The 16317-nt window shown below is 39.3% G+C and overlaps 1 protein-coding gene across 1 annotated transcript in view; it reads right to left on the bottom strand.

Annotated features, from left to right (window-relative positions):
* Positions 1-601: 601 nt before the first annotated feature.
* CFAP44 (cilia and flagella associated protein 44) overlaps positions 602-16317 on the bottom strand; it is a 100821-nt gene continuing 85105 nt past the window's right edge. The window contains exons 26-34 of the mRNA XM_054577303.1: positions 16107-16310; positions 15242-15437; positions 11974-12084; positions 10562-10692; positions 9202-9318; positions 7775-7976; positions 3473-3633; positions 2295-2429; positions 602-775 (exon numbers count right to left, since the gene is read on the bottom strand). Coding sequence (XP_054433278.1) covers positions 602-775; positions 2295-2429; positions 3473-3633; positions 7775-7976; positions 9202-9318; positions 10562-10692; positions 11974-12084; positions 15242-15437; positions 16107-16310 — 1431 coding nt within the window. The remainder of the gene's footprint in view (positions 776-2294; positions 2430-3472; positions 3634-7774; positions 7977-9201; positions 9319-10561; positions 10693-11973; positions 12085-15241; positions 15438-16106; positions 16311-16317) is intronic.

Here is a 16317-nt window from a genome sequence, read left to right as displayed (position 1 = left end):
ATTCAGAAGAGCAGTATTTTAAAAATATTTTAAGACATAAAATGAAGGGCTGTAAGTAACATGGAAAAGATAAGAAAGGAGAAGTAGAGCAGGTAAGGGAAGGAAGAGGAAACTTCAGACACACCTGGCTGAGGGCGTAGTCACCTCCAGGAATGGGTCGGGGCTTTTGCGCTCAATCTTCATTTGGCTAATGCAGGGGGCCCTCAGGGCTGGGCTGTAGCTCACCTTCTGGCCTCCCACCTTTAAACAGCAGTACAGACTCCAGGCTAATGCTATTTATGACAGTTTTTCTTGCCAATGGCTAAAAATTTCGATAACAAAAAACCCACACTTTCTAAAACAGGCCATTTTAAAGGTACCTTCTTGCAGTCTGAGAGACAGCCTGCTGAGACTTTATATTCAATCCAGTTGGTTCCAGACCAATCTAAAATGGTTCAGTTCAGTAATAGATGGGAGCTGCATGGCTGGAGCTGGTTGTAGACTTTGAAATAAGTTTAACAGGATTGTTGTAGGGGAGAAGAAAACAACTTCTGTTGAATTTTATGTCAGCAATCTTGGAGGGATTTGAGGGAAAGAGCACAAACTTAAAAGGCCCAAGGGCTCATCTCTTCTCCTGTGCAGACTGAATAGGCGGGAGGATAAGGCCGCCTTTCTTCCGCAAAAGGGCAATCTCTTTCTTTAGGGCTAGAATCCTTTCAGCCTGGAGTTGGATCATCTCAGTGACCTTCTCTCTCGCCACAATATCTGCTTTCCGTGGGCTCTGGAAGGCATTGCCCTGTTGAGAGAAAGCACCCCCCTACTTTAGGCACCATTTGGGGTGGAAAAACTTCCCTGTCCTTAGATGGTTAGGAGTGTCTGCCTTACAGTCCATTTAAAAAGCCATGGCTCCTTATTCTAAGAGGCCTTCGTTCTTCACTGAAATCCCACCACTAGGAAAGTGTCCCTCGGGCTAACAACTCCTAAAACGCAAATACCCTTTAAATGGGTAACTCATTAGGCTGGCTGCCGCTCATACCTTAGAGGGCTCATCACTGGACTCATAAAAGACAAGGTACCCCCTTTTTTCTATATAGCCCATGGCCATATTTTGTTTCCAGAAAGGAAATCATCTTTGTTTCCTTATCTAATTTCTTCCCATCCAGCCAGCTCCTGCTCATGCTTCTGACATCCCTTTTAGGGAGGCTTGCTTTGCCCCGTGGACTAGGCTGGGATTTCCTGCCCTGTGTTCTGTCAGAAGAGCCATCCTCTGTCATTGTAATCATCAGATTGAGCCATTTGAAATTTATGACATGGGACCACTTTTTAACCTAAACAAAGTGGCATTTGTTATGGTTCAACCTAAATGTATATTATCTTTGTTGGGAGGTCACATGCCTCAGAGAGAGGCCCAGTGTGCCTGGACCTCGCCGCACGACCCAGCACTCACCCTAGAGCTCGACACATCGGGAGATGCTCCATGAAACGGGACTGTGCGCTAAAGGCAGGCATGGACCACACAGGCCTCTCTGCTGCCTGCCAGGCGCTGTACATACGCTGCCTCATTTAATCCTCACAACAACTCTGCGAACTAGATGGTGTTCTTCCAAATGTACAGCTACAGAGACAGACTGAGAGATGCACGAACTGGCCCACGTGACTGTACTACTGAGAACTGGAATCAGGTGACCTGAAGCCAAAACTCCATGATGTGTCCGTTACCCTCACTTCCCACAGCAGACCTTCTTAGTAAGAAGAGGCTGTCATTACCCAATAGCTTCTCTCTTGTCTGCCTTCACTATAGAGGCTGTGGACGCTAAACACTAATATTACCCAGTTTCCCTTGCAGCTAGGGGTGGCTAAGTGAACCTAAGCAGAAAACTTGCTTTCTTAATGAAAAGCACAGAAGGGGCTGGCAAGTGGATGTGAAACAGGGGGCTGAGGTGGCCATCTTGTGACTCTGATCCACTTACGTCAAATTAAATGAGCAGATATTGGAGATAGATGTTTGACACCAAATTCAGGTATTATATTCGTATTATTCATACCTAAATAGCCTTACCTCTCCAGGGCCAAGGCAAACCCCATACATTAGCACTTACATCTGTTCCTGGCACCCAAGAGGTTTACAATGAAGGTAAGCCTTTGGGCTCCCTGTAACGTGGCCAGTAACAAACAATTCAACGTTCTCAGAGACCCAGGTGGGGCAAGAAGCAGTCTAAAAACAGGTTTAAATGCCAGCACTTACTATTCCTGTGAATAGCTCCCTGTACAGAATGTCCCCACTTCAACAAATGCTCTGAAGAAAAGAAGCGTACCTGCTGGTTCTGTAGTGTATTCAGTCGAGAATCAAGTTTCCTCTTTTCAATACATAAGTCATTCATCTGGTGAAGCTTTTTGGTGTGTTCTTCCGTCTTCATCATCAGTTCCTGTCGCACTTGAGCAATCTTTTCCTACCAGGGCAGGAAGGTGCAAAGTAGATTAAGTAAATGAGAACATAGAGAGATGAATGTCCAGATTTATCAAAACCATCAGGCAAATGGAGCAATAGGCACATAGAAATATATAATCACAAGTCAGTATGAAAATGCAACTAGAAGCAACTGCAGTGGGTCTGGTTTAACTAGAGGAAAAATAGGAAGAATGTAAGTATAATCAAGGATAAAAGTAGGTAAAAATAAGGTAGACATTGATCTCCCTCCGTGGTTGAGGGGTGAAATGAGTTGCAGGCTGACTGCTAGTAGGGACCAGTCCTGTTGACACCAACACTTAAGAGCTTAAGTGATTTACTTCTTCGCAGCCCAGTGGCAAATCTTGGGTAAAAAAATGATTAGACAGGATAGCACTAGGAACCCATCCACCTTCCCTATCTACTGACGACATAAGACGGTAAACTGGAGAAGTCGATGACTCGCAGGCTTATCAAGTCTTTGTAAAAGCCCCTCTGTTTGAATCAGGCTGTAGCTAGGCACTGCCTCATCTCTCAGCTCCACAATGTAGGCATTAAATTCTTCTAAGGCCCTACCAGCTGAATAGTCCACGCCTTGCTATAAAATGTATTATGCATATGTGTTCTAATTTCCAGATTATAACAGCAGGTAAAGGCTATATAGGACAATACAGTTAGGATCCTCATAGGACAGCGGTTCTATTTCTAACCCTGTTAGAGCTCTGAGATCTCAGCACAAAATCTCTCTGTAATCTTTCATGACATATTGCCATCATATTTACATGCACCCTGGATGCCAAACCCCAGTGCTGGTGCTTCCAACCCAAGATAGACTAGTTCCTCCAACTGAGTGAGTGACAAGGAAGCCGAGATCCCGAGATTGGCTTAAGATCAGATCACAGCGGAGGGGTGTGGGCGGAGAGTGGGGCTCACAGACCCAGGCCCATCTGCAGCTTATACAGATGCTTCCAGGAACCGCAGCTCACAAGGATTTCTTGCCTCCACCCTGACTGAACAAAAGTAGGTCATGTGCCCTCTCAGCCATACCTCCCATTTCTTCATCTCCTTTGCATTCAATAGCTCCTTTCGAAGTTTTTTGATTTTGAGTTCTTCAAGTGTTGTATTCACAGAAAGTGTCTGAAGAGCTGCTAGGTCTATCACACGGCCAAACTTGCTGATCATTAGTTGACGGACTGTTTCTTCCATTTCTAAAAGAAGATAGTCACTATCAGATTGCTCAATGGCTCCCCTTGTTGTTAAATGAGCAACACCAATAACAAGAACCTTCTAAAGGAAGGGCTTTTGTAAGAAGATGGAAAATGATTTCATGTTACCAGTTGGTTTTTCCTCTAACTTCTCAGCTGCTACTTTCTTCACTGAAAATGCCCATTTGTATTATCTTTTCATCCACTTCAAAACCTTGTGTAAAACAGACTCATCTTTCCCACCTGGCTTATATATCCTGATCTGCCCCTCCTCAGACTGTTAATGGACTCCAACTAGATTATAAACTCTTCCATTTTTTAATTATTTTCTTATTGATCTCTATAGCATCAGTGTTAAGAATAGAGCAGGCACTTAACGAAGGTTTTCATCTTACTCCAAGTAAAAATTGTAAGTCCTTATAGCGTTTCATGAGGCCCTGCCCTGCCCTGGCGTATTACCTCTCCTACCTTCCTTCTCATACTCTCTCTTCATTTTCACTGTACATGCTGGACTCCTTTTTTTATATCTCAAATATTCCAGGATTGCCCCCATCTCAGTTCCCTCTGTCTGGAATGCTGTTTCCCAAATAGCCTCAGGGCGCACTCTGCCCAGCCCATGTTCGGAAAACAAGTTGTGAGACCTGTGAAAGACCCATTTCCAGTACACCCAATTCTGCAGGTGTAACTAGCAGCAGCAGGTCCTTGTCCTCCAACCTGGAAGAGCTACATCTTATCAGGTGTGTTACCTTTCCAGAGAGCTCTTCCCATCCTCCCCCTGACCTCAGCCTGGCTCCTCCAGTCCTTTTTAATGTTTATTTTTAACAATTATCTCTAACTAACAAGTAACATATTTTACTTTGTTTATTGTCTTTCCCCAATGTGAGAATGCTGAACACCTGGACAAAATTCCATTAGCAGGACTGGAGCACCTCAAGAAAATGTAATCTTGTGACAAGACTTTCTCAGTCATAGACTATCTTCAAGTGAAGTCTGAGGCCCTAGAGTATAACATGATACAGTTATAGAGGAGAAATTCTATTCAGGTATCATTGTTGCAATTGAATTGTAACAGTGTAAACAGCGAGGCTACCACTTTGCACAAACCAGGATGGGGTTATTTATTTCTATTCTGTGTGAGTAGCAACACCATTGACTTGTGTAATGTGGCTGTGAAAATCGGTGATGCAAATAAAACAGTTAAATTATTTGCACACATGTGGCCAGCCTACGGCTGCCACTGCCTCTCTTAGAAACAATCTTGACTTCCTTCCAGCTAGCCCTACATAGGGGCTAACCTCCGCCGGGGCAGTGGACCAGGACACACACTCGGGTCCTTGCCATCCGCCTGTGAAACCAGCCTAATGCATCTTCTCCTGACTCCATTAAACCAGCTAGTTTTTATTGTGGACATCGAGGCTTCTAGACCCCTCACCAGCCACCTTCCCCATGGCTGTGAGCCGTGCCCTCCTTGGAGTGGAGAGAACTCACCCTTTCCCATGCCCACATTCTAGACTCTCCTCTGCTTCCCCATTGGTTCCAGGGTCAGAGGAGGGCAACTGCAAGGCAAGCGCAGTGTTTCTCATCACTGTTCAGCCTTTTTTTCTCTGAGCTACAGGAAAGGAACTCACTCTCAGTTTCACACTCAGAATTAGGAAATCAGTCTTTAACGACTCACAAGCTGCTCTCACAAAATGGGCTGGAGGTGAGAGAACTCAAGTCACTGAATAAAACTCCCACCACATGGAACTTTTTTTTTTTAATTTTAACTAACACCAAAAATGTGATACTTCACTATTTTCTTCACACATTTTCCCAAACTGGGTTTACTCATATTGAAACAAGCTTCCTCATTTTTCATACTAGTTTATTCCTTGTTTTGATGAGGAGTACTTCTAAATATAAACAAAATTCACAGGCTACAGAAGCCAAAAGAATGTGAAATATATGAGAAACTTTGGAACCTCAAGGCTTACACCTGAGAAAACTGTTTCAAATAAGTGTTAAACAAATATGGAGTATTAACATCCTTCCTTCCTTCCTTCCTTCCTTCCTTCCTTCCTTCCTTCCTTCCTTCCTTCCTTCCTTCCTTTTTTTCTTTCTTTCCATCTTCTTCTTCTTCCTCTTCTCTTTTTTTAAAAAAATAATCCAACCACCCATGAGGGCAGAACCATCGACATTTACTTTCTAGAAACTGGCCTCTACAAATCCAAGCAACTTGGATTGACCACTATGTTCTTCCCATTTTTTTCCTTTTTTAAATTTTCCTTTAAAAATTATTTAATTGTGGCAAAATACACATAGCAAAAGATGATTAAAATAATACATTTTAAAGTATACAGTTCTGTGGCATTAAGGTAGATGCTATGGTATTGGTAATATTATTTTTATTAAAGTTAGAATACTTCATCACTTACACATATATTCATATGTCAAATATTATAAAAAGTATTTTAAAAGAAAATCTTTACACTTCATCCTGTACTATCCACCTCAATTCCAGATAGATTAAAAATGCAAATGTGAAGAATACCACTAAAAGTGGACACTGTACAAAAATATCTTTATGACCTTAAAATAGAAAAGGATTTCTCCCATCCAAGTACTGACCAGGCCCCGCCCTGCTTGGCTTCTGAAATCAGACAAGAAGAGGGTTTCTACACACACACACACACACACACACACACACACACACACTGCACAAACCATAAATAGATAAAAGAAACTATATTAAGATTTAAAATATATCTCCAGAAGATACACCAAACAATGTAAAAGGCAAGCCACAAACTAGAAGAGATTTGAAGTGCACTAATGGACAAAGAATATAGAAAGAGCTCCCTAAAATTAATTAAGAAAACAAAAAACAGAAGTAAAAAAAAAAGGGTAAAGGATTTGACAGGCAAGTTAGAGAAAAGGAAACACGAACAGATGTATATAAAGAGGTTCAACTTCACCAGAATCAAGGGAACGTGAATAAAAACTTCAGTTATGTGTAGTTTAACATCCACCAGGTTGGCAAAAATATTGGTCTGACAGTATCAAGTGCTGATGAGAACAGAAGCCTGGGCAACTCTCACTCACTGCCGGGGGGGCGCTAAAATGGCACAACCATTTTAGAAGGCAATGTAGCAACACCCTTGAGAGCTGAAAATGTGCACGTCCCCCTATTAGCCAGAATGCTCATCCTGGGAGCCACCCACACACAGGGAGATGTGTACAGGAAGGTTCCCTGTAACACTGTCTGTAATCATGAAAAATGAGGGCTACCCTAAGTACCAATAGAAGACTTAGAGCCCTACAATGGAGTATTGTTACAGCACAGCAATTTTCAACCTTTTCTACCTCATGGCACACATAAACTTATTACTGAAATTCTGTAGCACACCAAAAATTTATTTGTTGCCGATCTGACAAAAAAAATAGGTATAATTTTGATTCATTCACATCAGATTGTTATTGTTGTGTTGGCTGTTGTCACTTTTTTTTTATCTGACAATCTAAGGGAAAAGAAGGCAGTGCCTCTGAGTAAATAGGTATTTCATGTTTCAAAAATTCTTGCAGCACACTCATTGAAAATCATTGTAATAACACTTATAATGAGTAACTGTTGCAGCAACATGGATAACTCTAAAAAACTCGTTTAATAGAGTGAACCATAAAATTATATGAGTAATATAGTATTACAGTTAAAAGTAGTTTCACATATTGTATGTGGACACGTACACATGCATGTATACTCACCTGGTGCTTGATCCTAGGGAAGGAGATAGCAGAGGGGTATCAGGAAGAGAAGGGACTTCAAGGGTATCTTCAGTGTTTTATTTCTTAAGCGTGGTAGTGATACATGGGTTATTATTATATCATTCTATATTTCATTATACATAAAATCTTTTCTAATTCAGGAGAATCATTTCTATGATAAAAATTCATCTGTTTAAAATAGGACAGTGATCATTTAATGGTATCGGGAGAGACAGTTAAGTAGGAATATGAGAAGGTGTTCTTGTTTCCTCTTGATTCTTTGATTACTTACTGTTTTCAAAGGTGGAACTAGTCACTTGAGAGTTCCCTCTTATCAATAAATATTACTTATCAGTAAATATCAATAAACATTACTAGATAAGCCATGGCCTCAGTTACTCACTATTTATAGTTTTTGCCATCTCTCTCTTTTCTCGAATAAGCTGTTTCCGTCTCTCCCGCCATTCTTTGTTAAGCTTTTGCTGCTTGGAATTCTCCTCCTGGAGCTGTACAATGCGTTCTTGCAGCCGTCCCAACGAGCGGTTGGAAAAGACCAAAGTTCCAGAAAGATCACTAGGTATTTCTCCAAAGACCACATATTCTATCTAACAAAATAAGACAAAAATCACAAAGATCAAACTAAATGTAAAGTCATAGAAAGCACAAGGGAAGCACTTTCTTCTATTCCTTGTTTGGGTCACTGTCTTTGGGCTTGTATTTTTATCAACCTGAAGTATGTGAAAGCAGGAGGTTGCCTTCAAGTGGTTAGACAGACTCTACCCATCTGGGGACAGCAAGCCTTCGCACACAGATCATGGCTGATATCTACAGTACAATGATGGAACAAATATTTCAGGTTTCAGGGTTGGCATACTGGGCAAATTGACACATACAGCTAACCCGGTTTGGGTCAGGTTACCTAAAGCAAATTAAACCAGAAACATTGCTGAGGAAACAAGGCAAAAATGACAAAACTGAAACTGTCTTACTTCGGGCACATCCTAACCAGGCAGGGTTCTTTGGAAAAAACAATAATGCTGGGAAAATAGAAGGCAGCAGGGAAAGAGGAAGAAAATATGAGATGGATTGACTCCATAAAATAAACTATAGGCATGAATCTGTGAGTGCTACGCAGGGCTGTTGAGGAGAGGACGTTGTGGGCATCACTCATTCACAGGGTCCCCCAGAGTCAGCGCCAACTCAACAGCACGTCGTAACACAGATGCACCGCATACGTAAGGCTGATCTTGGATTTTTCCTCTAAGATACGCTGTTCTCTCTTTGCCAGGTCATCGTACCTGGCAAAATACTGTACAATGGGCCTTTTCTCTCTCTGGTATGTATCTCTGCATTTTAATATGTTATAATTCAAGTGAAATGTGGAAATGAACAAAAAAAGGGAAAAAAGCGAGAATATTTCCTTTTGTCTTTATTTCTACCATTAATGAGTGGGGATTAAATGAAGATAACCCTTGCATCGTTAGTTCATGCCTATTTAAATGTGGTGTGAAAAGAGACACATGTGCAAGATCCAAGATTTCAACCGCCACGCCAGTCCATTCCTAAGTTACAGGCACCTCATTTTCCAGGCCTGACATGATTCAACTTCCAGGTGAATAACAGGCTGGAGAGAAATACATAGGATTTGATGTGACTCTTTTACAACAACCTGAGAGTGGATAAGAAAAGTAGGGGTATCATTCTACAGGTAGAATTCTCAACAAAAGACTGCTCTTCTCCCCATCAGTGACCCACGAATCATTCTTTGGAAAGGCCTGTGTGTGGAGGTTCTGCTCAGGCCGGGTGGGGCAACCCCTCGAGACCCATCACCTGGTGGAGCTTAAGCGGAATCACAACCAGCAGTTCATTCAGCCGCTGCTGCTTCTCTCGTTGATAAGCCTCCAGCGCCTCTTCCGCTGCGTTCAGGTTAGTCGCCACAATTTTGACCTGCGGGAAGCCCCAGGAGTGAAAGGGTGACAAGATTCGGCAAACACACACCAAAGGTGGAAAATAAGGACATCCTGCGGGGAGTAAAAGCATGAGCAAGATCTGCTTTGTTGGGCTGTGATTAACTGGATGATCCCAGTTTCCAGGCCAGAAATATATATTATCTTCATCCTGCTAAGTCATGATCTACACTTTTTTCAGCCACTCGCTACCTCCCCAGAGTTGTAAGTTTTGGTGAATGTGAGCTCAGAAGACATGTCCTCATCTCCCTTCTGTTTGCTGCATGAAAAGTCTCTCTCAGTATGGAATGTCTTTGTCAGAATGATTTGAATCATATTCGGTCATAATGGACTCAATAAATTAAAGGAGGCAGACTTTAAAGTAATGAAACTACTAATTATAGCATTTCTGTAGCACATTCTTTGTCCTCTAAAACACTTGACAGTTTTCCAAATCAGTTCCTGTTTGAAAGAGGAGATGCAATCTATCAAAAATAGTTCTGAATATTAATCAAGTTAAGTGATGTTGCTCTAGGAAAGATACCTAAGATGGAAAATGAGCAGATAAAGCGAATATTAATCAATACAATTATACCCGAAGTTTAGCATACACCCCAGCAAAAAAGAAAGAAAATACCTGAGTTTCTATTTCCTTTTATCTTTTTCTTTTTAATTCTTGTTTTTATAAATGCTCCCTAATATACAAAATACAGTTGACCCTGGACAATGTGGGGGATCTGGGGTGGCAACCCCTGCATAGTCGAAAATCCACATATAACTTAAGTCAGCCTTCCACACCCAGGGGCCCCCAACCATGGATCGAAAATACTGAATCTACAGATGCAAAACCTAGGGATGCAGAATTTACTGTGTTATATGTGGACCTGCTCAGTTCAAACCTATGTTGTTTAAGAGTCAACTGTGTATTAGTACAATAGTTCATAAACACAATTTATAAATAAATATATATTGTGTGAGTACATGGGCCACACATTTTTTTTTAATGTATATAAGTATGTAATCAAAAAAGTTTGGGAACCAATGATTCAGGTTACAATACTCCAATGGTCCCCACCGTGACTGTGCTTGAAGAAAAAGACACTGGAGGTAATGTGTGAAATGTTTCTTCTCTTTAAAGAAGTCTCAAACCATGGCACTGCTATGAAACGGCAACATTATACCTGGGAGAACACACAACATGTTGGGAGAGAATAAATAGACCTGAAAAAGGAGAAGCACCGTACTTTTTTGGACAATGTGTCATATTCTTTTTTGAGGTTATCAATCATTTTCTTTTCTTCAACTAAGGCCTCCTCAATGTCCAGCCTTTTCTCTCGAAGTTGGAGCGCCAGCTCAAAAAGACCCACATCACAATCTGAAAAGATAGGCAAAATTTTTAAAAAGCCCCATTTGTTATGGAACGTAATGATACTGGGAGTGTGGACTTTGGAGCTTCAGAATTATTAATGTCCACTTGTGGATCTACTCTAACAAGGTTTCATTACACTTAGGGCTCCTTTAGCCCAGGTAAAAATTATTAATAATCATGATAATGATTATGATACTAGCATTGATGTTCAGAGCAGTACTCTGCGGCAGGCTTTGTGCTAGGCCCTTCAAGTACATTATTTCATTCAAGGCTCATTTCTAGGTTCTGCAAGGTAGAAACTGTTGTTTTCATTTCATAGGTGAGGGACTCTGAAGCTCAGAGAGGTCATATCATATATATGATATGTGACATATCGTAGCTGATATGTGACAGAAGGCATTCAAGGTCACTATTTCTATTATTAACTTCCACATTTATCCACCAAGTATTGATAATAGACAAAGAATGTGAAAATATAATTACAATGAGTACTACAACAGAATTTAGAAACCTTAGTTCTAGCCCTAGTTCTACCACTAAAGTAGCTGTGAGATTGTCCAAGTCATTGAATCCTGGTATAAAACAGTGAGCTATCCTACAAGATTTTTTAGCTTTCTTCAACTCATAAATATTATGATTTTAATACGACTCTTATTTTCAAAATCAGAACAAGATTTAAAATTTATTTGGAATTAAACTTTAAAATTTGATTTATAATTTTTAGGAAATGACTACAAAAATAAACTTCGGGCTAAGAAGAAAATTTTTTCTACTGAATCATTTATCTATTGAAACTGTAAGAATATTGGTCAGGATACTTCCGACTGGTTTCAGTGGTGAAAACAAGGAATATAAATTGCCAAGCACCACCAGGAAACTGGTAAAAACTGCCTTCACAGAACAGATTTGAAGCAGGAAAATGTGAATGGGTTTGTCAAGGAGAGAGACCTTTGTAAAAGAAAAATGTTAAAAATATATATAACCATCTTTTGTTTCTCTATAAAATGAAATGTGCTGCATTAATGCTGCTCAGTCAACTATGAATAGTCTGCAGATAATTTAATTTGTCACTCATCTATGGCCACCTAAAGAAACAGAAAACCAATTATCCAAAGAGCCTCCAGAATACTATATTAAACTGTACTTCATATGTCTTAAATCACCCTTTCCTTAATTGTTATTGTGAGGTAATTGAGAAGACAAAAAAAAAAATAAAATAAAAAAAAGACCTCCTTGGTATGGTCCACTCCACACTTCATAGAGAACACATGGTTTTATCCAACTTACTTGATGGGCAGATAGAATCATCAAAAACCTCATCTTCAGATCCAGACTCATCTTCATCACTCTCCAAGCTGGATTCTTCCTCACTTGATTCATCACTCTCCTCATCTTCATCTAAGGAGAAAGTAAAACACTGTTAATAAGCCAAAGTTCTTGTGTTAAGCTAAATCCCAGATTTTTTAAATAAGATGTTTTTTAATGAGTTAGTCACTAAGAAAATAACAAAGAAAAAGCAGAAAATTACTTCATGTTTTTTAGAAGAGTTTAGAACGGTTAAAGACATAGAGACCACAAACTGAAATGCCTGCAGAAAGTTGTGCAATTAATTTCAATCCATCGAGTGAGAGAGGGTTGAGAACACGTAGCCAAACTGCTTGTGTGTGACCCACCTGACACACGTTTGGTCATACAGGCCCGCAACCCACACTACCCGGAAAGCAGAGAAGATTTTCACAACTTATATGACCTGAAGTAATGCTATTTATAATTTTTATCTAACCTGCTTAGTGTGAATATTCATGTGTTGCTGCAGAACTATTGAGATGTTTGATTTAGAGATCCTGCAGCAAGCCCTGCTGGGGCGGGTTGACAAAGACTCTCTCCTTTGGCCAAACTTGAGTCAGTCCCCTCTGAGTCTTCTCTCTGACTAGTCCTTGATCTCGGGTACTGCCCTTGGCCCACTTAGTCCAGTTTTATGAAGAATCCTGCTTTGTCAGTTTAGTCCGTACCCTTGATATCTGATCAAAATCATTAGTCCCTGCGCACAATCTTATCACATTGACCTGTATTCAGCCAAAATCCTGTTAGGTCAGTTTAGCAAAGAATTACCTCTGAGTAATTTTTCGTCCATTGACCCCCAACCTCCTCCTTGGTTATAAATCTCCACTTTTCTTTGTTGTATTCAGAGTTGCGCTGATTTCTCTTCCTTTCCACAAAATCCCATTATTTAGGAGGGCAGTAGCCCCTCCTAAATAAAGTCCACCTTATTGTTCTTTACCAAGTGTTATGAATAACTTAACAGGTGTTATGATTTTTTTAAATAATGTCATAGACAATATCTTTTATAAAATATAAAATTTTGAGTACTAAAACACACTTGCCCCCAAGAGTTTTGGGTAAAGAATTATAAGCCTCCCCCACCCAACTCTGTTTTCTTGAGGGCCTCTATGAACCACAGGTCACTAATTGGAAATTTCTATTTTACAAAACATCAAATTAAAGAGGTGGAACTCATACTCTCTAGAAGATTTCTTAAGTATAATCTCTCTCTTAAAATTACTCTAAGTGATCTGTACCAACTTATAAAATAAAGCATCAAAATGTAAATTTAGACCTTAAAATGTTTTGAGGGGGATGAAATAGATCTACTGTTCTCTATTTCTCCCACTAAATACAGCCAGAAACTCAGGACATTACATGTAAAACAAACGTAAGAAGACTCTGAAAAGCGGAAAAGAAGGCAGACCAGCTATGCACCTCAGAACGCCCCCCCCCCAAAAAAAAAAACCCATTGTGATGAGTTCCTTGGTTCTTCTTTTTGCCTCATATCTCAGACTTGGAGATGAATAATTGAGCAAGTTGGAAATACCAACAGGTGCAGACACAGGAAGGCCCAACAACAGCTTGCTCTCCTTAGCTAAATGACCAGGAAAGAGGCAGCTTAGCAAACTTTTAGACAATACCTACCCAAATACCACAGAGAATAACTGTGGTCCCACTCCCACATCCCCTCTTTGATTTTCTGGACGATACTGTGTAGAAGAGTGGTAATTCTTTAAATGTTTGGTAGAGTGCTCCAGTAAAACTATTTAGACGAGTGGATTTCTTCAGGGGAGTTATGAAATGACTAATTTCATGTTCTTACTAGTTATCAAATTATCTATTCATATTGGATGAGTCATGGTAGTATTTTTTGTGGAATTTGCCTATTTCATCCAAGTTGTCAAATTTATATGCATAGAGATGCTCATTGTACTTCCTCGTTATCCTTTAATATCTGATATTAAAGGATAATGATATCGCCCCTTACATTATTGATATTAGTACCTTGTTTGTTCTCTTCCTACCTTTTTTTAACTCTTGCTAGAGGTTTCTCAATCAATTGATTTTCTAGAAAACAACCTGGCTTTTCATATAAGTGATTTTCTCTATTGGTTTTCTGCTTCCAATTTCATTGATTTCTGCCTTTACTTTTAGCGTTACCTCCCTTCTGCTCGCTTACTCTGGGTTTATTTTGCACTTCTGTTTTGAGGTTTTGAGGTGGGAGCTTAAATTACTGGATTGAGACTTGTTGTCTTTTCTACCTTAGCACTGTAAATTTCCCTCCCAACATTGCTTTAGCTGTATGCCACAAGTTTTAATAAATTGCATTTTCATTTTCATTTAGGTCAATATAGTTTTAAAATTTACACTGAGATGTCTTCTAGACCCCATGAATTCTATAGATGAGTGTTATTCAAGTCTGAGTGTTTCAAGCTTTTTCTATTATCTTTCTATTCTTGATTTCTAGTTTCATTCCACTGTAGTTAGGGAACATATTCTATATAGTTTCAATTCTTTTATAGTTGTTGAGATTTGTTCATAGTCTAACATATGGTTTATCTTAGTATATGTATTGTGGACACTTACTTGCAAAGTATATATTCTGCTGTTTTGGGTGAAGTGTTTTATTACTACCAATTAAATCTTTGTGGTTGATGGTGCTGTTTGGGCCCTCCATATCCTTACTGATTTTCTGTATAGTTGTTCTATCAAATGTTGGGGGGAGGGGTTGAAGCCTACAAACATAATCATAGATTTCTTTATTTTTCCTTTCACATCTATCAGTTTTTGCTTCACATATTTTGCAGCTCTGTTGTTTTAGCATAGACATTAAAGATTGCTTTGTCTTCTTGGTAGATTGACACTTATCATTACACAATGTTTTTCTGTCTCCAGTAATTTTTTTTCTCTGAAATCTACTTTATCTGATATTAACGTAGCCACTCCTGTTTTGATTTGATTAGTGTTTGCATGACATATCTTTTCCTTCCTTTTATTTTCAAGTTAATTATACACACACACACACACACACACACACACATTGTCTGATGTGGCAGTGAAGAAAAAAGTGATACTTTACCTATAGAGACCTAAATCGTTCATATCCTCGCCTCTTTAAGTCCCACAATGCCTCTGCATTGTCTATGCTATGGTGAACATAGATGATTTCTCTATTTCTCTACCCCATGCTAATAAAAAATATTATCATATAAAAGAAAGAAATGCAAACCGGCATCTCCTTCAACCTCCTTTTTCTTCACCCGCTTTATCTTCTTTTTTAGGACCTTCATGAGGAAGTTAGCAAATTTATTGTTCTCTCCAAGGGCAGTCTGGAAACCAGCATAGAGTGCCTTTTCTTGGTCCTGGAGCCTGGTAATTTCATTCTTTTTCTCTTCCATCTCCTTAAGAGTTTCATTTATTTTCCACTAAATGAACAATAACAAGAACAAATGAAGATATTTTTTTGCCCACCTCATATGACAACTAAAAAAAAAAAGATACATCATATCTTAGTGAAGCTGAAATACCTAAAAACTAATGTCTCTATCAGTATGTAATATCTATTTAATAGAATCTTTCTTCCCTTAAGACAAAGAGGTGGTATAATTTACCTCCTTAAATTTAACATATATACAGATAGAGAAACCATTTCCTGTGACATTTAATTATACAGTACTCTGACACTAGCTATCATATTTAAGAAACTCCCTGACTTCTTTTCCAGTTATATATGTAAGGATAGCAGAGAATCAAAACTTAACTTCACATGGTAGGTAGTAACAACAAAAACACAAACTTTTGAAATGCACAGATAAACTAAGTAAAAGGCTTACTTTTGAAAATGTTGTTCTAATGTACCTTACAAAATATTACATCAGATTCACTAAAAAAACCTGACTCACTTCTCTCTGACCAAGGATACCAAAAACAGAGAGCAAGCTTGAATGATCAGGAAAATGAGAAAAGAGAGAAGACAAGAAAGAGACGAGGAGTAGACAAGGGGAAATTAAGTTGAGAAGAAGAAAGAAAAGAAGATTTAAGTTCCCTCCATAACTCAGGGCGCAGCCAGCTTGCATTCTCCTGCCCATTCATACTTGCATGTCCTGTTCCTCTTTGTCTAATGAATTAACATTCTTTTGAAGTATGTTCTCCTGTTTTTCAAAATTCTTGAGGAGAAGCATTTCTTGAAATAATGTGACATGGTGCAGGTCAGATAGTTTCATCTGAGTATCTAGTTTCAGCTTCTGATGTCTCAGGAGACGGAGTTCTGCATCAAAAGTGACAATCAGTTCTTTGATCTGAGGT

Source organism: Pteronotus mesoamericanus, unplaced genomic scaffold (genome assembly GCF_021234165.1).
Source record: "Pteronotus mesoamericanus isolate MK-2021 breed Mesoamerican mustached bat unplaced genomic scaffold, CSHL_Meso_final contig_42, whole genome shotgun sequence".
In the NCBI taxonomy this organism is placed as follows: domain Eukaryota; kingdom Metazoa; phylum Chordata; class Mammalia; order Chiroptera; family Mormoopidae; genus Pteronotus; species Pteronotus mesoamericanus.
Note: the sequence above shows the minus strand (reverse complement) of the source record. Positions and strands in the feature narration are given on the sequence as shown.